The sequence below is a fragment of the Chelonoidis abingdonii genome, chromosome 9 (assembly GCF_003597395.2).
Source record: "Chelonoidis abingdonii isolate Lonesome George chromosome 9, CheloAbing_2.0, whole genome shotgun sequence".
Taxonomy (NCBI): domain Eukaryota; kingdom Metazoa; phylum Chordata; order Testudines; family Testudinidae; genus Chelonoidis; species Chelonoidis abingdonii.
This window is the reverse complement of record NC_133777.1, coordinates 65,233,816-65,257,938: the sequence shown is the minus strand read 5'-3', so window position 1 is coordinate 65,257,938 and position 24,123 is coordinate 65,233,816. Positions and strand designations below refer to the sequence as shown.

Here is a 24,123-nt window from a genome sequence, read left to right as displayed (position 1 = left end):
AAAAAATCTCCAGGCTATGATACAGGGATAGCTACCCACAGTGCAACGCTCCAGAAATCAACGCTAGCCTCGGTACATGGACGCACACCACTGAATTATTGTGCTTTGTGTGGCCACGTGCACTCGACTTTATACAATGTTTTACAAAACTGGTTTATGTAAGATCGGAATAATCCTGTAGTGTAGACGTACCCGTGGACACATCCTTCCCTCAGTCAGTACCAAATGCACCTAGTTCACTTTCTGAGCAAAACATCTTTTGCCTTTCAGCTTCAATACCTACATGCATAATTTTTATTTCAAGTTCAAATTATACTCTAGACACTTAAGCCCCCCCCCCCCATCCCACCCCCCAAAAATTCAAGATCAAGATAACTCCTCCTGGTTATTCAGTTCCCTTCCAGGATAGAGAACCTATCTGCAACTACTTTGTCTTCGCTGCTAAAGTAACTGAATCTGCAGCTGCAGCAACAGTACACTTTGATCTGGCTATGATGTGCTGGATTCTCTTTTGGTAGTGGAACTTTTTCCTTTAATGATGAAGTTTTGAAAGGGTCTTTTCCTTGTATCCCAATTTTCTAATTTCAGTGCTGAATGAAAGCATTTTCACAGGTTGTATGGTGGGTTGCGTCAGTTATGGCATCTTGGGCAGTGTGTCCATGCTTTTGAAATTCTGTATAATATAGTATCAAATGACATACTACTCTGGGAAATGTGGAAAGGTTCAATATAAAACAAAATGTGGAATACAGTGATAGAAGGCTTGGGGCTAGAATAAACAAAACTATTTTGGGAACAAAAGCATCCCACTGTGTGGAACTAACTGTATTTTATGTGCCGAGTCAATAATTTTTTGTAATCTTATAGCATTATTGTCTGAGAATTATTCAGTTCCAAAAGGTGCTATGATTACATATAATGAACAAGTTTGAATATATTTACTGTCATTTTCGTCTTGAGTGCAGTTATTTTTACAATGAAAAATGTAGTTACTTTGAGCAGATGAAGAAAATGAAGTTATATATTAAATGCAAATTTTAAATGTGTATCAGCTAAAACAGTCCACAAATCTAAATTTGTTTTTCATTCAAAAAACATACATTGGTTATCAGATTTTCATCCTGTATTTTTTTTTTAGCCAATGTGTTTAAAAATGCTTTTAGTAAAACTACTTTTAGGTGCCACTCTCTTGGTATAAAGTAATTTCAGGTTAATGATTTGAAAAAGAAAATTATAGAAAACCTTTTTTGTTTATCACTTAAAAGCAAATCTTATTAAAAGAATGCTGAACATTTGCTTTACAAAATTGCCCTGCTTATTTTTAAATTAACCATGATGTTGGCACATACTGTATTAACTATACTCAATTGTATGGTTTAAAGTACGTGCGTTGTATATAGTTCTGCTATGTTTTATTACCAGTCCCAAATCCAAACAACAGCAAAACATGCACTTTTTAAGCATCATTTACTTAGGGAAGTGACAATACTTGATTTAGTTTAAGTTAAAAAATAGCTTTGCTGGAAATTGTGAACATCTATATCTATATTATGGAGGGGAAAACTGTCCTCCTTAATAGTGTGCTGTATTTGCATAAGGGATGGAACAGAGAAGGGTTACTAGACACGAGAGATTTCCAGGAAGCAAATCTGCCAACTGTAAGCCTGAAATCAAGTTACAGTACAGATTTCAGAGGGGAGTGTTGCATGTTTTTTAAATTAAAATGCATCTGTGTAATGAATCATATGGACTAATCTGACACCGTGTTACATTTTCCCTCTATGCCAGTTATTTTGATGTTTTATTTTTAACTCAGAAGTCTAACAGTTGTCTGCACAAGGCTCTCAAGAGCCTTCGTGTCAGCATTAGACTGTTATGAAAACGGAAGTACACTTGTGTGCCATGCTATTGGTCTTTTGCAATCTGCATGACACCCAATACTGCTGATGAGGGGATGTGTCTGTGGTTTCTTAATGCAGCTATTAAAAGCAAGCAGAGTTTTTCCTTCTTTTTAATCCATAGGACAATACATTTTCTAAATACAGTCAATAACAAAAAAGTCAGACATTCAGTAGATCTGAATATTTTATTTTGACTTTACATGCGGTGTTAAAAACCCAAAGAATGTATTATTTACACATCCACAATACAAGTTTACAAGATATCTATACATGTTAAAGTACTCTGTGGTATAGAGCAGCTTCATTTTTAGGGTTACTTTTTATGCCGTACCATTAAAAAAGATACAATCTGCGTTTACCTTTGCACAAATGGATAAAGCATCTTTTGTATTATTAAATTAAAAGAATGACTAGGTTGAATGTTAGAAATTTCAACATAAATACTGATAGAACTCACATTACCATCTACAAGGCAACACAATGTTACAGAACGTTATCAAGGTTCATATCAGGGTTCACATACATTTATGTTTTGGTTTCACACAAGTCTGTATTAATTAATATTTGTGAAGTGAATTCAAATCAGTTTTTGTCATTCGCTGACTGAGTAGATTTTGTTTTTTAATTGTTATTAATCCTGTAGTGTTTTAGTTGTGAGACTGAAACATTTAAGAAAAGAGATCACAGGATTTTGGATCCAGAGGCCTCAGGAAACAAAAGTTCCTTACCAAAAATAGCCTTAAAGCGAAGAGGAAAATAAAAGGAATAATTTCTATCCTTTATTCTATGTTCTGTAACAGTGATCTAGTTTTCAGACTAATCTTTTCTCCTCCTCCGATATGTAATATAGATCTTCATTGTCTCAGAAACCGACTAAAGTTATTTGTCCTACTAATTGAGTATTCCTCTGTCATGGTTATTTCTATGGTTATGTTCAATAAACAATGTGGTAGTGTGTAGTTTGCAAGCTAAAACAGCCATCTGTGTTGAACATCAGCTGCAAGTGGATACTGTAAAACCTACTAAATGGCTTACACAACTTTAGCAGGTGTTCCATTACCCTAGAAAGCTTATTTGATTTCACATTATAACTGATCGGTGGAATGTTTATCATGGCAAAGTGATTTAATATTGCTGTCTTCTTGAATTGCAGCCTGCCTTTATTTACCACTAATTACTCTTGCTTTTTATCTTTTTTTGGGTGCATGTTAAAAAAAATAACAACTGTCACTGAGGAAATATTTGCTATATAGAGGGCAATTGACAGGTTCTTAGTACTTTTATCATTCGCATGAATAAGGCACAAAATGCACAGATTCAGGTAAACTCACACATAATATTTACAGAATATCGTCATTACCTGCATGACTTTGGAGAAAATACTTACATTACACAACATAAACAAACTGATTGCACTACAGTTCACTTTTCACAGACTGCTTCTGCCAGGCCAATTAGCGGTTTCTCCTTGATATTGACAAAGGTCTATCAGAGTGTAGGATGTTTTAAATGCAACAAAAAGGTAACTTTATTACACAGGCATTGCCTAGTGTGTTCTAGATTATTAGCTGCTCTCTGTGAAAACTGCAAGGGATCAAATTCACAGTCGCCAGGTATTAAATGGAGGAACTGTGGAAGCACAGTGAGATTCCCCACATTCCACCCCAAAACACTAGATTTGAAATGTACAGATCTGAATTGATAGCAGCATAATAAAGTTATTTTAGAATTAGCACATTTGTACTCTTTCATTGGATTATTAATTCAGCAATGTATATAATCTGGAATGCTGAGTGAGATGCACAGTTTCTCTCTAGCTGTCTCCAGACTGAACCCAATGGACTGCAGAAGGGAGAGAGTCATTTTTTTGTTCAGTCATGATCAATGTAAACAATTCCACAGCAGAAAAGATGCAATGGCAATCTATGTACAACCTAGTGTGTACAACACACACACACACACACACACACACACACACACACACACACACACACACACACACACACACACACACACACACACACACACACACACACAGCTTTATCTGTGGCATAAACAAAATGCCAAACATGGAAACATACAATGCTACTGTTGGGCCACAGACTGAATTTCAGCAAATTGCTTATTAACCCAGATATTCATTGAGACATTACCATTTTCTGACATTTGTGCAAGAGGCAAGGTGAATGCATACATACTAAAATGTTCACATTTAATGGGAAGACCACACACATTGGCAGTCTAAAATGGAACCCATTTTCAAGTAATTGCTTACAGATATTTCCAAGTACTTTACCAGCTAGTTAGAACAGTAAAGTAGCCCCCATTCCCATTGTGCTACATGTCTCCTTAGCTCCAAACAAAAGAAATGTAATGACCAGCACCTTCCTTTGTTTATTTTAGCAAGTCTTGCTGTAGCAATGTGTGGCAAGACATAGATGTTGCTGAAGTAAAGACAGTTTCTTTGGCCACTTTGTTCTCTTTAATTACAAGCAAGTCTCTGTCTTATGTCTCTCCCACAACATCTTCCCACAACCTGTACTGGTCCATACCACACTCGAACAGAATATACAAGTCCTAGTAGCTGTATTTGTTCAGTGGTCTGACTGAAGTTGTTTGAGGAACGAATGAGGGTTTTGGTGGCACGTCAGGTTTTATGGATGGTGTCCTCTTTATCCCTGTACGAGGAAGGGTTCCATTGCTTGTGTAACTGCTTTGTCTGGATAAAGAAGGCTGTAGGTGAACGCTGACTGGCGTCCCTTGCATGTAGTCCATCTTTGTGCCTGTAGCAGGAGGCATGTATCCCCCGCGGGTAATACTAGGCTGTCTGGATAACAAAACACCATTTGGTGAGTTTAAGTTTTTAGGCAAGGCAGATATTGAATGCCTTTGTGAAGAATTTTTGTGATAGCCCCTTTGTCTGTCTAAAGAAGTCATTGGTACTGCTGGGGTAGTAGGGACGTCCACTCGTTTTGTTGGACTATTTCTTGGAAGAGTAGATGGAGGAGAGTATAAAGATGCCTCCCTGTTAGGAACTTTAGGTGGAATCTCAGACATATTTCCCATTGGATCCAGTATTAAAGTTTGGTGAGCCACTTGAATGTCTCCCATAATTGATTTGGGATTATTAGGAGTTTCATTTAAATGTTTCAGAAAATCGTTCAGGGTGTTCCTGGAATCAACAGATCGCCTGTGGTCTCTTTTGCTTGACGGTTTTGTAAGTGGGTGATCAATATTTTGCATCTTTTTGTCTGCTTTATGTGCGTTAGAATTTGAGAAAGATGTGTTGTAGTCATGGGTAGCGTTGGGAAGAACAATAGCACTGGGAATATGTCCGTGACTTAATGGAGAATGGGGTGGGGGACTAGAAGGGAAAAATTGAGGGCTTTTTAGAGGGGTTTCTTTTCTTGAAGCATTGAGATTGCTATGTGCCTTGTCTGACTGACTCTTGATAACCTGCAGTGTCTTTTGCTGCAGTACTGGCGTGGATTCAGGAGTAGGAAGCGCAGCTAATTCTGGAGGCTGGCCTCTGTGGTCCATTATCATAGATTTTGTATCACCACTCGGTGGCAGTTCTTTTCTGCTACTCAACAGATTTGTGTACAGTTTAGGCGAATCAATGTTTTGCTGATATTCTTTGACGGGACTATCAAATAACCCATTCAGTTTAGCAAAACTCCCACTGGAGTCTGTACAGGACTGAGCCGATTCTGCATCTTTGTGTATTTTTCTGGATTTCCGTACAAATATATCTCGGTAGCAGTAAACGGCCACTCCTGCAAGGAAGGCTCCCAGGACAAAAGCAGCAAAGACACAAGTGATCAGGACGTTCATGTGTACCATTTGGTTGGAATCTCCTGACTGTACTTCCCACCTTACACCTGCAACAAACATGTGATACATTAAAATAACAAAGGTCACAGACACAGTCCAAAACCAAGGCTGCCTGCCTTGGTGAAGGACAAGGATATATAATTAGATGAGTGTTTAAGATAGACTAGTGTTAATGAAATTTGTCTGGACTGTATCCTCCATCACATTGCAGAGTGTAAATTTTTAAAATAAAAATTACACTGCTAGTATTGAGCAGCACAAATGTAGACTCTGCATTTCATTTGTGAATGAGAGAAGCTTGCTAGTGTTCCATTACCCAAATTACATTTAGTTATATACTGTCCTGGTCTAGTGTCTAGCCTTGTCTCCAAATATCTTTTAAGGCTCACAAATAGTGGTTTGTATGTTATTAATATTAACAATTTCTGCTGGAAAATTGGGGTTAAAAGGTGCTACTCTGCCAGACGACAATTAATAACTCATGGAGGAATTTTTCTCTCAATTTCCTGCCTGACTCATAAATCAAAAGAGAGACAGGATTATGCAAATGTTTTGTAAAACTGAATAATGTACATATTGTGGTGTTATAAACATGTTACTATTGTGCAAAACACATGAACTAATCTATTCATACTCTGCTATCCTTAGAATACAATACTCTGCATGATTATTTACTTATATGTTTTACAGTTCAAGATTACACTATTTTATACAGGTATTTTACTTCTTTTTTCTTATTTACTCAGTAATGAGCATTCCAGACTGCGTATCATTTAAAATACATGGTTAATAAAAAGTATTAGAATTTGTTAAAATCTAGAAGAAGAATGAATATTGGATTAGTTTGTAATTCACATATTATCACAGTGTCCCTTAGTTTTTTGGGTTTTTGTTTTTAAAGCAACCACAGACATCTTGCAATTAAGACAATGTTAGTTTTTAAATGTAATTCTGTTAACTATACCAGGAGAAGTCAAAATAAAGAAGAGTTGCGATTAAAGGAATATACTGATTTTTGTTAGAGACAAGGCCTTTGAACATTGTTAATGTTCAGGATTATAAGTTTTAATGGGTGTGGTGTAGAAGAGGAAAGGAAAGAGGAGAAAAGGTTCACTAATAGAAATGTCATAGAATGTGAATAAGAAATAAGACCAAATTAGGACAAAAACGTATTGACTTAAAGCAAATAAAACTGAAACAAATTAAAATGATAAATGCACTGCTATAATGGCTGATAGGAAACCTGATATATTTTGGTGACTTGTAGAACTGAGGCTCTTCCCTTGGCTTGTGACTTTCATTAAATACAGAATTGTGCAAACATGTCTGTCACCAGGATAGTATATGTACTAATAAAAGTCTCTCATGAAGTTTTGGCTGTTGTTGATTGTAATATTGTTTTGCCAGTCTGAAATCTTTGTTTCTGTAACAGCCTATGCAATGTTTCACTTGACTGAAAGGAGGAAAGGCAACAGAAGATGAATTGTATGTAATTTATAAAATCAGACTGCACATTATTTTAGTTTTCAGATAAGCCGGAAGTGTGTATTGGGAGACTCTACACAGCTGTCTGAGTGCAAGCACCAATGCTCCTCTCTCCAAAGTATCATTTCAGTGGATTGAATCTCAAACCTGACCCTGCAGTTCCTTGCAAACCCACTGAACTGAATGGGAGTTTTGGGTGTTCAACGAGTACAACACTGGACCTCATCTGAGTGGTTTTGTCCACATACCCATGGGCTGTTACTTTGCACTTTAGAATTTGTCTTTAAACATTAGCTAATATGCCAAGGCACTATTTGTTTGGCTGAGAGGACCAGCAATCTCATTCAAGCTCTATAACTACTGCTGTTCTGTAACCCATAGAGAGGGGCGAATAACAGATGTTTCAGTTCACTGGCCATTCTAAAAAAAGTTTTGAAAATGTTTGTCAAAGTGTTTGGAAAACCAAAAGGTAAAAGAAAAAAATGTGTTGTTTTGGGTTGATCAAAAAGTTTTGTTTAGTCTGAGCATTTCAAAACACTTTTAATCATTTTAAAAATACACGAAGTAAATTTCGCAGCAAAAAGTTGTTTCAAACTGAAAAATCAATGTTTCATTTAAAAAACGTTGAAACAAAAGTTTTGCTTTGTTCAGATTTTTTTTTTATTTATTTAACCACAATAATTCAGAGAAAACAATGTGTATTTGTAAAATATTTCAGGTGACCTGAATCTGCTTCTTTTAGCAAAAGTTTCAGCTGAAAAATTTCACCCAGCTCTAGTAACCAGCTGCCTGAAGGGCAGGTGAGGATTGTAAGGCTTGAATTTACACTTGCTATGCATCCAGAATTCCTGCTGACATCAGCTGAAGTTTTGCAAACTATGAATATCACTTTGCACCCATGTACCAAATGGGCAAGAGAACCATGATTGCACCTTCTGTATATTCATAGGAAACAGTATAAACATAACAGTCCCAGCATTTTCAAATTCTAATTGTACCTATCAGGTTTCCATTCAGCTGTAATGTATTCCCTGGTAAGGCCTTACCCTTTGGGACACCTGATAATGGATCAGAATAATCAGAAGTGTTTGGGTCATCTTGAACTACAAATTTCCGAGAGCCAGTCACTTTAGGTTTCCAGGAACCAATCACTTTAGGTGATATAACTGGGATACTTGCCATTGTGGTAATGGAAGCTGAGGATAACTCCATGTCTGTGGTGGCAAACAGATTTTTATTAATGTGTATTACAAACAGGCTTTCCTCACTGTTTTGTGGTATTTCTAAATTATAGCTGGAGAAGGCATTTAATGGGAGTTACATGTCACAGCAATATATGACCTACACTTCACGAAAGTACACAGGGCTGCCAAAAATTAGATTAAAAGTACAAATTATACATTAAATAACATTACAGCTATTATTCAAAAACCAGGAAAGTCAAATGGAAGGCAGTGTGGAAGTTATCGTAAGCAACTGAAGGAGGGGGAAAGCACAATTTACTCTACTCTGTTGCTGTATTGTTTACTTTTATACAAGCTGTTTCAGCGTATTTCACTGTCTTTTAAAAATCTCTAAAAAGATGTTTATTAGTGACCTTGTAGGAGGCCAAAATACTAAATATCCTCGAGAGACCAGCTTAGCTCTGTTAGAACTGTTACGATCACCAGGAACTGATGTAGTTAGGCACCACTGGGAGACAAGACACATATTTTTACCCCTTATATTGTAATGGTTCCTAAGGAACTATGCTGCTAGATCCTTCTTAGTAATGAACTGAGTGTATAAAGTCATTATGGCCTATGTGGTAATGCCCATGAGCGGCAAACTTATTGAACCTAATAGTCTACACTGAGCCTACTTTTCAGGTGCAAATCCCTGGTTTGTTTTGCACGGGACCAGACATTTATAGCCATGTGTGCCTGCAACTGGGGATTTGCCTGAGTAAAGTAGCACTCAAATATGTGTTAATTCAGGGCTCAAAAATCAGGTTCATTATGTGTTTGTCCTAAAAAAAAATCAGACTGAAAGTCGAATTGATGAAGTGAACGTTCATGCAAGTAAGGCAGCACTTTCAAGTAATATGGCTGTCATCCCCCCCCCCCACCCCCAAATTTACACTCTAAGTTATATTATGGGCAAATAAATCTGCAAAGTATTTGTTTGTGTATCAAACACACACCCCTTTGAGAAAAAGAAGTGCAAATACCAGCCCCACAACTTAAACCAGTGGTTCCCAAACTTGTTGCACTGCTTGTGCAGGGAAAGCCCCTGGCGGTCCAGGTCACTTTGTGTACCTGCTGCATCCGCAGGTTCAGCCCTCACAGCTCCCAGTGGCCGTGGTTCGCTGCTCCAGGCCAATGGGAGCTGCTGGAAGCAGTGGCAAGTACATCCCTCGGTCCGCGCCACAGTATGTCCCTCGGCCCGCGCTGCTTCCAGCAGCTCCCATTGGCCTGGAGCAGCGAACTGCAGCCACTGGGAGCCATGATCGGCTGAACCTGCGGAATCGGCAGGTACACAAACCGGCCTGGCCTGCCAGGGGCTTTTGCTGCACAAGCGGTGGAACAAGTTTGGGAACCACTAACTTAAACAGGCCAACAGATTTCCTTCAGATTTGGCAAACAGGAATGTCCCCAAGAGCTGAAACCCAGAGACCAAGTTTCAGGCTGGACTGAACTCTGGAAAATAAGGGCTTGATCATGGCTCCTGTTGAACTCGATAAAGGTTTTACTATTGAGTTCAACAGAGCAACACTGGTGCCTATATCCTTGGAAAATAGGGAACTGCAATGAAAATGCTGTGAAAAAATGTTGAAAGGAGTAAAGGGTATGAAGGCCCTAGGACAACACTGCACCAAAGGTCTCTAGTCCAGCATCAGTTTGCTATAGCCCGTGTTCTGCTATACCCCATGGGCGAGATTAAATGATTAACATTAGCATAACTATTGAAACATTTCCAAAACCTAGAAATACACATTTTAAAAAATGTGTATTTGCTTAATAAGATCGGTGGTGAGGGGGAGAGGAAGCAGGAAAAAAAGGAAGAGGATGAGATTTTTGCCATCTATCTATTAGAGATGACCAAGAAGGGCATTCACAGATGCATGGGGGTGCGGGGGGTAAAGCTGAGTGGACTTTCGTGCAGTGAAGATGTCATCTATGTTAATCAGGCTCTTTAATAAAGCATGTGTCTCAATAAATAATGAGCTGTTAACATGCAGCTACACAGGGTGAAGAGCTGAGCAACAAGAGTCCAGCTAGCTTTACTATCCGTGGGAACATGAGTAAAAGCACAAAAATGAAGGCTTGCCACCTGCACAAAAGGAAGGGAAAAAAGGGCTGAAAATGCTGAACTGAAGGAAAGAAAAGGTCATTAATTCAAAAAAATTAAAAAAAACTAACCAGATGTTGGATCGCCAAATATTTTGTAATCTGGTGTAGTTGTAGTAGGCAAAATTTCTAAAAGAATTAAAGGAACAAGTAATCAGTGAAAAGTAACCAAAAGAAAGCAAAAGATTTTAAGACCTGAGTAAATGAAAATAAAAAAGAAAATACGATCTGTTACCAAAAAAGGGAAATTGTTCAATACCTTACAGCTCTCTGGAGTCAATAGCAAAGTGAGGGAAGGAGAGAGGGAGAGGTAAAACATCTCTGCCACCCCCCACCAGAGTAGCTCAGCTTTGTGACTGTTCGTGGTAACACTAGGTGGTGCGTGCACGGTGTCACTGAACGGCTCATCATAAATTTAACATCCACAAACTACTGTTGACACATTATAAATTAGCAGCAGTGACTGTGTCTTACCATGGCAGTCCCCAAGCTGTCCTGTATTGCCATATTCTACATCTTGCTCATATCCTCCAGTGCTGTGGTTGTATGAAACAAACAAAGAGAACCTGCAATTAATAGCATTAATAGGAAAACAAATGATTTTCTTCTGAAAGCATAAACCAGACACACATTTGTTCAGCAAACTTATGGGAAAGAGGAGTTGTACAGTATAGGACAGCAGAAAGACTATATATTAAATATAAAAATTATGTAAAGTCTTTAAATTGTTAAGCACTTACATCAAGAAATAAATCAAGTTCTCACACTAATCAATTTATGTATCGTGCAACCATTCTTGTTTGCTAGTATATCCATGCAGCTCCAACTATATCAACTGGCGTTGTGCAAGCCTATCTAAGGGTAATATTGGACCCATTATAAATATCACATTTAACATCACAATAACTAATGCAATGTGCTCCATGAGCCTGCTTCTGCAAAATGCCTTTGGAAATGTACAGATTGGCTGTGGAAAAGTCTTACATGTTTTCTGCTATAAAATGTATTTTTTCACCTTTGTAAACTTAAGTGAGCAAATTTCACTTAAACAGTCCAAAAAGTTGAGACAAAGAGAAAATTTAGGCTGTATGAGACTTTTCCCCATGTAGTTATGAGCTAGTGAAAATGAGAGAGGAAATAATCCAAGTCTAAAACTCATTCTTGAGTGTTGTGGTCTCCTGGGAGAGAGTAACTAGCATATTGTAATCTCTTTGCTAAACTGATGATGCTTACGGTCAGTAATTTGTCTGCATCATGCTCCAGGTAGCCCTCCCTATAGGTTTGATTGTCCTTACGCAGGTAAAACGAACACTGAAATCAAAGTCTTCCCTAAGTAAAGACTATAGAATTAGACCGGAATTTAGCATTGTGGTTTTTTACATCTACTAAGAGGAACGTAGTATTTTTAGAGCATTAAAAAAGGAGATTTAGTGAATGAATGCATGCACATATATAACCTCCAGTAGATACACTGGGCTGATTTAAAAAATAACACTTACAACATGCCAGGTTTCACCCTTCCACATGCCCCCTGGTCTAGCCAGCCACAATATGGGTCTCGTGAAGCAATACAAGACCTGTGCAAGATCAAACCAGAGAAAATAATGTCTTTCATCCATCAGCAGAGATGTCTGTGCCTTTATTTTATGGGAGAGTTGAGGAATGTAGGCTTACTTTTTACATGATCCATGACGCTCACACCGACTGAGGGGAAGTCTAACAACACAACTGGAGAATGCCACAAATACAGCATGGTGTTCTTTATCCAACTGAAGGGAAATGACTTTTCTGTCCTCTTCACTCTCTGCATTACATCTGTTTGGTAAAAGTCATTGTGCTTGGACATTGCAATGATGAATGCTGTAGAAATGCTTACACATCAGTGTAAGTTAATCTACTTTTAGAGTGATTCTCCATACAACTTAAGGATTATCAGAGCTGGTTTTCTGGCCCCAGATCTGCAGCTGGGTGACAAGTTCTGTGATCCAGGTAGGAAAACTCCAAACCCACTAGCTTTGTGATCTCACTGTGTCTCATACACTTGTCATAGAACAGACTCTCAAAATCTGCACTGGGTCCATTTGGATTTTAAATGGAACACTTCACATAGCTCTACTCAAATTCTTTGCTTACAGAACAAACAATCTTTATTTCATTAGTGATTATTTTATTTATCATTGAACACTTTGAAATTCTTTAAAGGAATTCCTTAGCTAAGGTAATAGTGTAAAAGTACTGGGGTTTGGTATCTAGAAGAGATTGCATCAATGACTTAACATCTCTGCTACCCCAAAAATGTATGTACTAAAATATTTTCAGGTTATCCAGCAGCATATCTCCTCCATAAACAATGGGAAATGACGAAGAATGAGGAACTTGGTGAGAAAGTGTTTACAAAAAAAAGAAAAAACACCACTGCTTGTTAGGCCACGAGAAGAAAATGACTAGGTGAGAAACACACTGGAATATTTTTGGTCTTCTTGAGAGCAGTTCTTGTAAAATAATACCTACTTTGCATGATTATAAGCATCAATCTCTTCCAGTAATACGCTGTCATTCAAAGAAAAGGGTCTGGTCTTTGCCAAGATCTTAAGTACCACTCCTGCTTCAGAGCCAACAAATATCACTGTGTAGTTTTGGTAGGGTCCAGCGGAATGGTCTACAGCAACTGCAGTCAACCTAAATCTACCAAAAACCAAAACGCACATAGTTATTCAGAAGAATATTTCTTCTTTTGATGTACAGATGTGACTTGCTTCACCAAGATGCCATACCTGACCCGTGTCTTTGTGAACCAGGGCTCCTCGATGACTGATGGAACGGCAGAATCCATCAATGGATGGGATTTGATGAAGGATAAGGTTTCATCTGGGAAATCAATGGAGGTTTTGTAAACCTCTGCTAGACCATGTTTTGCACAGCAACCGGGTCTGAAAGAAAAGCAACATTTTTTCTTTCTCAATATTTTAATGAGACAGGGTAAGCATCCTGAAAGAGCATGGCAGGCTTCAGATGAGAATACTTATGGTCCAAGTGAAAGCCACTGCTTCAATTTTACATGACTAGATTCTCCAATGTGTCATTGATTTAAACATAGCAGTTTACAGGAATAATATTATTGTGTCATGAGCAAGAATCTTTTACCTGGGCTTTGGTACTTTGTCTTCAGGTACAGCTGTCCAGACAGAATCTGGAGTCTTTTGTTCTTTAAATCTTCCTTTGAATACTTTCTCAATGTCATCCATGCTGAAAGCACAAACGGCTGAACCAGGGATGCTGTAAAATAAAAAAAAAACAAAACTGGTGCTATTGTAGTCTGAATTCTTGCAACAATCTTAGTTGTAACAGGGAACTGGAAAGCTTCTTTTGATGTTAGGTTGCTCATCTCTCACCTGTTTAGCTGTGTGGTGAATACACCAACAACAGTAGGGACTCCATTGATTTCTATTATGTCTGTGATTGACTGCAGAACATCAAAGTAGAAAAATGAATCCCCAGGAACAGAACAGTTGAGCCGAGCTTTTAGGAATGAAGTCCAGTGTTTTTCCAGCACTCTCTGGGAGCCACCCATGTCATTTTTGCATATGCGTGCCACACGGGAATACACAGCCTATACAGGGGACAAAAGGCAAAGAGATTGGCTTATGAAATACTATGAAAAATACCCCCATTTTCCGAGGATAATTTTGTTAACAGGAACATTGCAGCTCTATAGCTGCTTTTCTGAGTCTGTATAGAAATGAAGAAAGCAAACAACATTTAGCTGCTAATGCATAAGCATTTTAATGCATCATTGAGCCAACACAATACTCCCAGCCTTGCCTCCACCTTTTTTCAAAATCATATTGTTAATAAGATTTAAAGTCTTTAATTAACCATGTGTAAGTGGTTTAGTAATTTACTGTAGAATATCCTTCCATGGTGAAGCAGAAGTATCATATTCTGCATTAGTATGACAGATATCATTAGCGAGAGGCATTAGGGAGCCACCTTTTGAACCCTTCCCCCCCAGGTTTTTTTTTTAACAGTAGGCAAAAACAGAGTATCTGCTAATTTCCTGAGTTAAAGAAATGGCAAAGCTAAAAGATACCTGTGGAGAACTTTGTTAACAAGACAGGACGAATGCAAAAAGCTTTAAAGCTCAAGATACCTGACAATTATAAGGATGAAAAAACTGTATCAACTTAATACCATTAATACAATATGATGTAAACTATATTTGTTGCTGAGGCTATTTTCCATGACAACCACATCTCACCCTGGCAAGATTTTTGATACTTCACAGCCCACTGTGACACACTGACTTTATATACCTACCTTGCCTAAATTATTATGCTCTACAGCAATTTCTCGAAAGAAGAAATAAACATAGTTGCCATATTCTATGGCATGGAGGAAATGTGGTTCTGTAAGAAAGAATGAAGAGAAAGCTGTTTACCTAAAAGAACCATTCAATAAGTATAAGACACTGCCTGCTCTGCATGACTTAAAGGCTTTCCCTTGGTTACATACCAACTAAAGGGAACTCCAATATTCAAGACACTTTAGGAAGTCCAGATATGGGTGCATTCAAGCTTAAATGAACTTGTAATCTTTAATGTCAGCTAATGGACTGTAAAAAGGCCTCAAAGGAATTGTATTACAGTGAAGGTCTTTGTTACTACAGATTCATTCATTACCCTATTTAACTGTGAGTGGGGGGAGGACCCTTACATTTTAAACAAAGATTGTGCTTTATCAGCACAAAGTTGCTTTCTTATCAATTTGATCTTGCTATACTAAACATTGCATGTATGTTAACACTGTGTTTATATAAAAACATACTGGCTATGATACACTTCATCCTCAAGGTCAATAAAATTATATCTGTCACATACACAGGAAAGTAATTTTTTCAAAATTACCTTTTATCCATTTGGAATCGTATTTTATTGTTCTTAGGGCAGATCCATCTCCCATGCTGCGGTAAATAACAGCATCACTTGCCAGAAAATCTGCTACTGTTGCTGAATACAATTTCCCATCTAAAACAATAGTCAAAATGTGGTATTAATGGGCCATTAATAATACACAGAATTCTTACTAGTCTGTAATCTCTCTTTGTACTGCCACTCTCCCCAAAATTACTCTAACTTATATTTTAACAATTTCGCTTCTAATGCTTTTGAGACCCTTTAGCGCAATCTTAGAATCTAAGGCACCGTGACACCTGCAGCTTCTCTGTGCTTTCTTTTAAAGCCCTCTGGCACCTTCTGCATCATTAATCAAGAGTTCTTACCAGCAAAGAGGGCAACATTGGTTTGTCTGGCATCAAATGGGCATCTTGCCAATCCGCTGATTTCCTCTCCGTCATACTCTAAGGTATTCAGCTAGAGAAGAAAAATAAATTGGTGGTGGTGGTCCTTTCTGTTCTACGTGCCAGCTCTACTTTTACATATACCTTAACTCTGAATGATGGTTTCTGTCCATTTTTATCTAATATTCCATGACACTTCAGAAAAGAAACATTCTGCAGTTGTACCAAAAAGCTTAACTATCACAACACAATTATTTTGCAAACCTATAAAACAACAGATTAATGACTTATTTAATGTGCTTACCCAGTAGTATCTGCACATGGGGTTAAATGCATTTGTACCACAAACAAACACCATCTCATCATTTCTGGGAACAAAGACTTTAATAAAGTTATGACATTCGTCCTGAAAGAAGAAAAACTTGTATTAAGAACAGATTTCACGCCTGCACTTAGTAGTAGAATTTTGCTGCTCTGTATATGATAAACATACTTTGTGTTTGCCTTTCATGGCACAGTTCTCTCTGTCCTGCTGTCTCGATCTCCAGGTTAATTTCTGTTTAAATCAAATAAAAAAGTTTACTTCTTGACCTGAAAATTCCTTTAAAAAAGCCAATCAATTTCCTTACATCTACTCACTTTGCTTGGAGTAACTTCTGTCTTGGGAACTTCATTTAAGTTTACAGTATAAACTTGATCCCTATTGGAAACAAGGGCATAAGACACATCAAGTGAATGCATGAATATGTCAGATGTATGGATGGTTTTTATTATAGATCTACTTTTTAGGAGACTTGATAGACAAAGAATATATTTTGAAGCCTTTATGGATTTTGTGAGTCAACACTGAACATTTTTGGTTCCCAGTACAGTAATGGTTTTAGATCACATCTGTGTTTTTCAGCTATTCAGCTCTTATCTATCACATAGATAGGTCCAAGCCCAGCTCAGTGTGTCAACATGCGAAAGTTTTAGACTCTTTTCCTATATCCCTGAAGTGTCATTCCATGTTTAAAGTTATCAGAATATGTTTTAATTAGAGCTGTAATGTAAACGAAGGAAAATGGTTTAGCATAACTCAGCAGCATATTGCTGCTTTTGGCCTTCAAATCCAATGTTTATATATGGGGCATAGATACTGTTTATTTCTCTGGGAGGCTTCCCCTCCCCCATTCTAATTCTGCAGATTATTTTTTTAATACATTGCTCACATTAACGCATACCTAGGAGAAAAAAGAATTTAAATCTAATAAACTGACTACAGGAAAATTACCTGCCAGCGATATAAAGTGTGTCTCGAATTTTCAACATCAGTTGAAAGTCCAGCCTGTGTTGAGATTCATTGCCTGAAGGGCGTCCTTTAAATACTGGATATTGCCTTGAATCTGCAAGTAAAAATGGGCTACACCATCACTCAGGATTATAGAGCTAAAGAATCAATATACAGCATTGATTAGCTGTATATACTAGGTGTAGAAGGGTTTAAACTAAATTCCTCAAGTAATATCTTGAATATGAATGAATAAAAGCTGGCCAATGTCAGCAAACGTTCTTTTTACTCAAATTATCACAGTATTTCTGATTGCTTTTTTTAAACGAGTACAAGCCAGTAAATAAGTGTGATGAACTGCAAAAGAATAAACATTTTTACTTGTCAATATATTAATTAACATTTCAATTAACCAAAACAATCATCTAGTGTTTTAAAGGCAAGCAATTTGCAGATTACTTACAATGGTAGTCAACAACATTAATAGGGTCATCGTCTTCAGGAAAGCTGACAGCTAGGCACCACGACACAGTCAATAGCATCACACAAAGCAGACGCAGCCTCATGGCTGGCGAAAAATAGCACCAGCTTCTTGGTAATATTGTTTAACTACCTGTAAAACAGAAGTGTGGCAATGATGTTTCAATACTACAAGACAATAAAAGTGACTTCTTATTGCAGAGAGAGAGTTTTTTTTTATTTTAATGTTAGCAGTGGTGGAGTAAACTAGCGTTTATGAAAGGCCCCTTTGTGTATGTTGACGGAAAACTACTATGTGACAATGCTGACTGAAGCTTTTATGAACCGTATTGATCTTTGCTAATTTTTAGTTGCATTTAGAGGTATTTTAGAGGCAGCCGATGAATGTTATCCCAGCTAAATCACAAAGATACATGTAGGCTGCTGACTTGGTGAGAACATTGTTAAAGTTGGGTTTAAAATTTTAATTAAACTGCTATCTCTTTCCCTTCCCCCATTACCAAATGTCAGCCAACAAAATCCTATCCCATAAACTACCTAAATCTTATCTACTAACATCAAGACACACATTGTTTGTGTAAGCCTCAAGTCAGCGTTTAGACTGAAGCTTGTTTTAAATCTAAGTCTAATATTCTTAGGGCTAGATTCACAAAAGGTCTCAGGTGCCTAATTACCACTTTAGGCACTTAAATCCCAGAATCAGGTCCCACCGAGATTCAAAAATCCCCCACTCAACCCCTGTAGGCACCTAAACTCTATCAGCACCTAAAATTTTGCAATAAAAGCTTCCTAGGCCCTTTATATTTCTTCCTCTGAGTATGTGCACAGCAGCTCCACACCAGGTGTCCAGATGCACAAGCCCCAGGGCGATGCACGAACCAGGGGAGGATAAGCAGAGGAACACCTAACTCATTTGTGGGCCTGATCCAGTAAGCGTGCTCAGACCTTGCCAGTGGATTGGGCCCTATGGGAATTTGGAGGAAGTGCTTCCTCATAACGCTGAGTCCAATAATTAGGTTCTTACCTGGGATGTGGGAGACCCTGGTTCAAGTCTGAGGGGGAGATGTAATTTGAACTGGGATTTGCCATCTCTCAGGTGAGTGCCCTACTCTCTGCGCTATGGGATAGTCTAATGTGGAGTGCGCTCAGTGGGCTATGTACTCCTGAGGGCATTCTGCACCTAAAAATTAAACATTCTTCACACAATATTTTAAAATTCTGCCAGTTTTATTTGTCAATAGATAAATGCCGAGACTCCAGCATGGCAGCGGGGAGCACAGGCTACTGGCTGCATACAGGTCAGTGATCATCCTGTAGCCCTCCCCGCCCCAGGACACAGTCTCAGTGGGGCAACTTTACCCAATCCTAATACAGCACAAGGCCTGGATCTGTCCCAGAAACACCCTAGGGCCCTGTCCCTCTGCACCAGGTGAGGCAGGCTGATTCAACCAGGCAGGATCCAAGTGTGGAAGGGCTCAGTATGGGGGATCCAGGGGTGATAGGATTATGTGTGGGACAATCTGGGTGCAGACAGCTCAGCAGGTGGGGTCTAGGTGTGGGGGGATCTGGATGCACAGAGGCTTGTTGGGGGGTGGGGTTCCAGATGCAGGGGCAATGAGACTCTCCAGGCGCAGGTGGTTGGGGCTCAGCAGAAGAGTCTAGGTGTGTAGGGGGGGTTTCAGCGGGGGGGGGGTGGGCTGGGTGCTGGGGGAGTGGGGCTTGGTGGGATGGGGGGCTGGGTGCAGCTAGTTGGGGTCAGTGGTGTGGGGGTCTGGATGTAGGGGCTTGAGCTGGGGCATCAGGGTGGGGGTTTGAGTGCAGGGAGCTCAGTGGACAGTGGTCTGGGTGCAGAGGTGGGTGCCTGGAGGCAGGGGATCTGGGTGCAGGGGGGCTCTAGATGCAGGGTTTGAGGTTCAGTGGGGTGGTGTTCAGGTATGGAGGGATAGGGGCATTCTGGGTGTACGAAGTGAGGCTTGTCAGGGTGTCTGGGTATGGGAGGTCCGGATGCATGAGGGTTGGGTAAATGGGGAAGCTGCTCCCCATACAGTGATCCCTTCCCCCACAGCTGAGGAGCAATGGGGCAGGAAGCAGGGGAGGATGTTGAGCTTCCTGCAGCTGAGAGAGGGGTTTTTTTGAGGAGGGGGAAGGGAGGGTCTGATACAGCCCCAGCCACTCCTTTCAGGAGAAGAGGAAGTCCCATCCTCTCCTGCCTCCAGCCCAGATGGGGCTAGCAGCTCATCCCGGCTCAGGGTAGGAGCCACTGGCTGGGGTGTCCCCCGCTCTGTGTGAGTTACCTCTCCACTGTCTGCTCTGAGTTCCTGAAATGATGTACCTGCACAGCTAGGGAGTGGGTGCATGACTGCTCTTGCAGCTTCCCTTTGCTTCTCTGTCAGAAAGTTGTTTTTCTGTGGAGAAGCAATGAAATCTGTGGGGGACATGAATTCTGCGCATGTGCAGTGGCACAGAATTCCTCCAGGAGTAGCTATGGGATAGTCTAATGTGGAGTGCTCTCACTGTCTCCAGTTAAACCAGTTCTACTGTGCTTAAATCAAGTCAGGGTGCATACATCAAGGGAGACTGGACCCTGGGTCTCCTACATGAGTGCTGTGACCACCATGTTACAGAATAATTCTCATGCACTCCCTCTGGCCCCAGCGGTTCTTTCATTATTTATCCACAGTGGAACAGCTTCACTGAGGGAGTCCCATATCAGAATATTGTATAGCTCCATGGCTGGAGCACTCATGTAAAAGGTGGCAGATCTCAATTCAGATCCCTTCTACCCACAGTTGAGGGGGGATTTGAACCGGGGGGATCCTCACCTAGCCCATGGGAGCAGCCTAACCACATAGCTAAAAGTCATGAGGGAGTGCTTCCTCCCATTGCCTGGCTTTTTGCAGAAATGGCATAGGCACCGAACGGCAAAAGAGGGTTTGCTGCCGAGATCCCAAGTGTCAGGAAGCACTCCCCTGCAGTCTGGACTTAGGTGCCCATTTGCGAGAGAGGCATGGGGTTTAGCATACACTCCTTGCTTTGGCATCTTCCGTTAGTGAGGAGCTGCCTAGTACGTGGATTTTTGTAAATCCCGGGCTTAGGCATCTATCTCTCCCCATGTATTGTACAGGAAGCCTAATTCAGGCTTTGTGACTCCAGTGGTTTTCTAGGCACCTAAAAGGCATGATGCTGACTACATAGTGACCACACCTACATTTCTTTGTGACTCAAGCCCTCAATGACTGACATTCTATTCCCTTGTACAATGATTTACACGTGTGCAAGGTGAGCATAAAATGCTACATTCTGATTTGGTAGTGTTTGTCACCCACTCTGCACTTCCTTTGCATTGGTGTGCTAAGTGCACAGCAATGGAGAGAATCAGTCCCTGAGAATGTATTTCCCCCATCCAATGCTGTAACTAACTAAATAATGCAGATAAGTAGGTACAGACTTGGCAGCATTCAACTTTTATTTTTATAAGGCCCATGTATAATATTTTTTATTTTTATCAATTTAAATGTTAAATTGTGCAAAATTATGGGTTTAAGCATTTTTTTCCTTTTTTTAAATGTAAGTTTTCACAGCTGTGGGAAATTCGGGGGAGCGGGAGGTTCAGGGAATAATTATTTAATGATAGTAGATGCTAAGATTCAAAAAGTTTAAAGCTTTATAATCATTAAAACCCAAAATGTGAACGTCAAAATACACAAAGTAAATTATTTTAATCAAACTCTACAAGTTCTCAAGAAGCTTTTTCCATATTTTCTCTCTCTGTAAATTTTGATCATCATTCCTGGAAATATTTTTTCATTGGTTTGTTGTGTCCAACAAAACTGATCTTTACTAATATTTACTGATTAAAAATCTAATTTTTCCAAGTCTAATTACGCAGCATCTTGTTTAGTCTGAGGCACCCAAAAGATTGTACAGTATGTGTTGAGATCATGACATACGCTATGGAAATACAGTAGTATCACTATACAACAATGCTTTTAGGGGGCAAGTGAAATGCAATTTGGGCAAGATGTAAGAAAACATGTCTGAAGGATTTTTAATGACCACACGTAGTCTGGGCATAGGTTTTATTTCACATTAGAAACATGGCAACTGCAGTACCATACCTCATAGCAACTTTCCAAAGCATTAGTTCAGTTTTGAGTTGCAGGTACAAATCTCTATTGATTTAATCATAAACATTATGTCCTGCATTTGTTGAAATCACTTTTTCTAGTAAATTATTTGTCCTAAGAAAATAAAACAGATCTCCTAATTCCTAATATTTCTGAGACCCAGTTAAAATGTGCTTAAGTGCAACTGAAAGTTAGGATGCTTAGGATGTAAAAGTTGGTGTCACTTCCAGGACTGGTTCTTTGCAAGGACTGTCCAAGTTCCTATTGCAGCTGACTTGAGTGAGCTCATGCTGGACTAGGTGAGACCAGCATAGATGGCAGTAGTATTTGGCAATGGAGAGTATATATGAGGTTCTATCCATTACAGACCGACCTGAAAAAGATGCATTTTTAACTGTTAATGATGCTTCTGCATCTCAAGTCCACCAGCCAAGAACTGATGGGTCACATTCTTAGGCAAGACTGATAAGCAGTGACTAATAAACACTAACGATTCCTGACACCATTCTTGGCTTGACACAGCCTCCTCAGATGATGCAGCTAGCGTTAAATTGCCAGTGAATGCACTTAAACAGAATGGAATTAATAATAATAGTCAAGTTAGTTCCTTCTTGTTTAAGTATACATCAGAGTGGGATACTGCTTAGTGGCTCTGAGATACATTCTTCTTTCTGCAAAGAGAACTCTGGCTCTTACAAGCTTTGAATACCAATCCTAGTCTCAAGACTAGGAAAAGAATGAAGTGAGGCATCAAAGACCTCAAGATATAGTAGGTCAGCCACAACTGAAAGAAAGGCAAAATGGCTGGCAAAGAACCTTGGAGGCTTCAGGAGAGGAATTCTGCATCAAGCCAGGAGGAGGCCTAGGGTAAGTGGAAGGACCATCAATTCTAACTGACCAAAGAGCTCTTTTGGCCTGGTAGAAATACACGAGCTGGATGGATCAGTAGATGCATCAATTCCATGTGCCTCACATCAGTAGATGCATCAATTCCATGTGCCTCACACCATGATTTTTTGGAGCCCTTGCCCATTCCACAAAATAAACACATTCTGAGTTTTTAATTCCCAATCTACCAGGAAGACATTTCTGAGATTGTGGGTATATTAGACACAGGAAGGATTTCCTCCTCCTATACCCCAACTCAAAACAATCAGGGAAAACATCTGAACAAAGGTCACATGAAATCTTGATGTAACCTCTGTCAGAAAGAAGAGTACTTGAGCAGGGCCTTTTTTTTACTTGAGCAAAATTAAAAAACAAAACAAAATGGCTGTCAAGAACAAAGGGTAGCTACATGTGTGCTGGTCAAAAATTACAGTAACATAAAAAAATAACCTTGCTAAAAGGAAGAGCCCCTCCCCACTTTACCCCCCAAAATAAAGAGCAAACAAAGTAAGAATTAGTCTGCTCAGTAACACATTAAAATCCAGGAGTTAAAGAGCAGTGTAATGCTAGTGGATGAGTCCCCACAGAGAAATTTTCCAGGACAAACATGGACAAACCCACATTTAAATCTTCCTTGAGCGGAGAGGATTGATCCAAAGACGCAAACTTTATGCAAATATAAAAAACTGAGAATTGTTAAATTTGATAATCTAACCCAACCTCTCCTAACCTAACCTTCTAACCCAACCTCGCCTCTCACAAACTCTTATCAGAGGAAGGTAAGAACGTCCATACTGAGTCAAACCCAAGATCCACCTACTAGCCTAGTAACCTGTTTTCTGACAGTGGCCATTGTCAGGTGCTTCAGAGGAAATGAAAAGAGCAGGTAATCCTCTACATCTACTTCTATGTGAAGGTCTTTGTCATGAAGAGGGAGCAGATCCAACAGGGAAAGCTAGAGTCAGTCACCTGTGATTGTAGAGGTAAAGGTTTCTTTATTATTCGGTATATTAAAAGCATTGAAAGAAAATGAGTATCAACTCACACTGCCAGTATGTGTAGGAGGGAAAGGGCAGCCATTTTGTGAAGGTATTTGGATTTGGCAGATTGAGATCAAGACTGCCAGGAAGGAATAAAACCTGAAGATAGACTGTTCCTGGGATGAACAGAAAATTTACTCAACCTTGCCACTAGAACAGGCTTTGCCAGCCTGGTAAATACTTCTGTCGCACACAGATATGCTATTGTGAAACATACATAATTCTTACCTCATTCAACCCTGTTAATGGAGGTCTGCAGGGGACTATGCAAATAGAAATGCTGAGGTATTTGTTTCACCAGAATCACCTGATTATGAATTATTGGAAATATCTGCCCAGAAGAAAATTTAGAGCTCAGTTACGCTCCCTGAGTCTGATTCTTTTCAGCTAGGCTTCAAACTGGTCTTTGATGAATTTTGCCTACAAAATGCAGCACCAACTTTTTTGCTACTGTAGGTGCAAATATTGGCAGC

The 24,123-nt window shown here is 39.4% G+C and overlaps 1 protein-coding gene across 10 annotated transcripts in view; it reads right to left on the bottom strand.

The window, feature by feature from the left end:
- Positions 1-2,083: 2,083 nt before the first annotated feature.
- The window catches only part of SEMA6D (semaphorin 6D), a 37,631-nt gene continuing 15,591 nt past the window's right edge, over positions 2,084-24,123 (bottom strand). For 2 of the 10 annotated variants that reach the window (XM_032762666.2, XM_032762686.2), the window contains exons 2-19: positions 17,579-17,728; positions 17,119-17,230; positions 16,485-16,545; positions 16,339-16,401; positions 16,150-16,251; positions 15,828-15,918; positions 15,454-15,573; positions 14,867-14,955; positions 13,942-14,159; positions 13,694-13,825; positions 13,324-13,479; positions 13,061-13,234; positions 12,224-12,364; positions 12,049-12,126; positions 11,024-11,115; positions 10,622-10,678; positions 8,267-8,434; positions 2,084-5,782 (exon numbers count right to left, since the gene is read on the bottom strand). In XM_032762666.2, coding sequence (XP_032618557.1) covers positions 4,479-5,782; positions 8,267-8,434; positions 10,622-10,678; positions 11,024-11,115; positions 12,049-12,126; positions 12,224-12,364; positions 13,061-13,234; positions 13,324-13,479; positions 13,694-13,825; positions 13,942-14,159; positions 14,867-14,955; positions 15,454-15,573; positions 15,828-15,918; positions 16,150-16,251; positions 16,339-16,401; positions 16,485-16,545; positions 17,119-17,230; positions 17,579-17,681 — 3,261 coding nt within the window. In that variant the 5' untranslated portion in view covers positions 17,682-17,728 and the 3' untranslated portion in view covers positions 2,084-4,478. Of the gene's footprint in view, positions 5,783-8,266; positions 8,435-10,621; positions 10,679-11,023; positions 11,116-12,048; positions 12,127-12,223; positions 12,365-13,056; positions 13,235-13,323; positions 13,480-13,693; positions 13,826-13,941; positions 14,160-14,866; positions 14,956-15,453; positions 15,574-15,827; positions 15,919-16,149; positions 16,252-16,338; positions 16,402-16,484; positions 16,546-17,118; positions 17,231-17,578; positions 17,729-24,123 lie in introns of those variants that run through there. The other 8 variants (XM_032762716.2, XM_032762743.2, XM_032762726.2 and 5 more) reach the window with 8 other exon arrangements.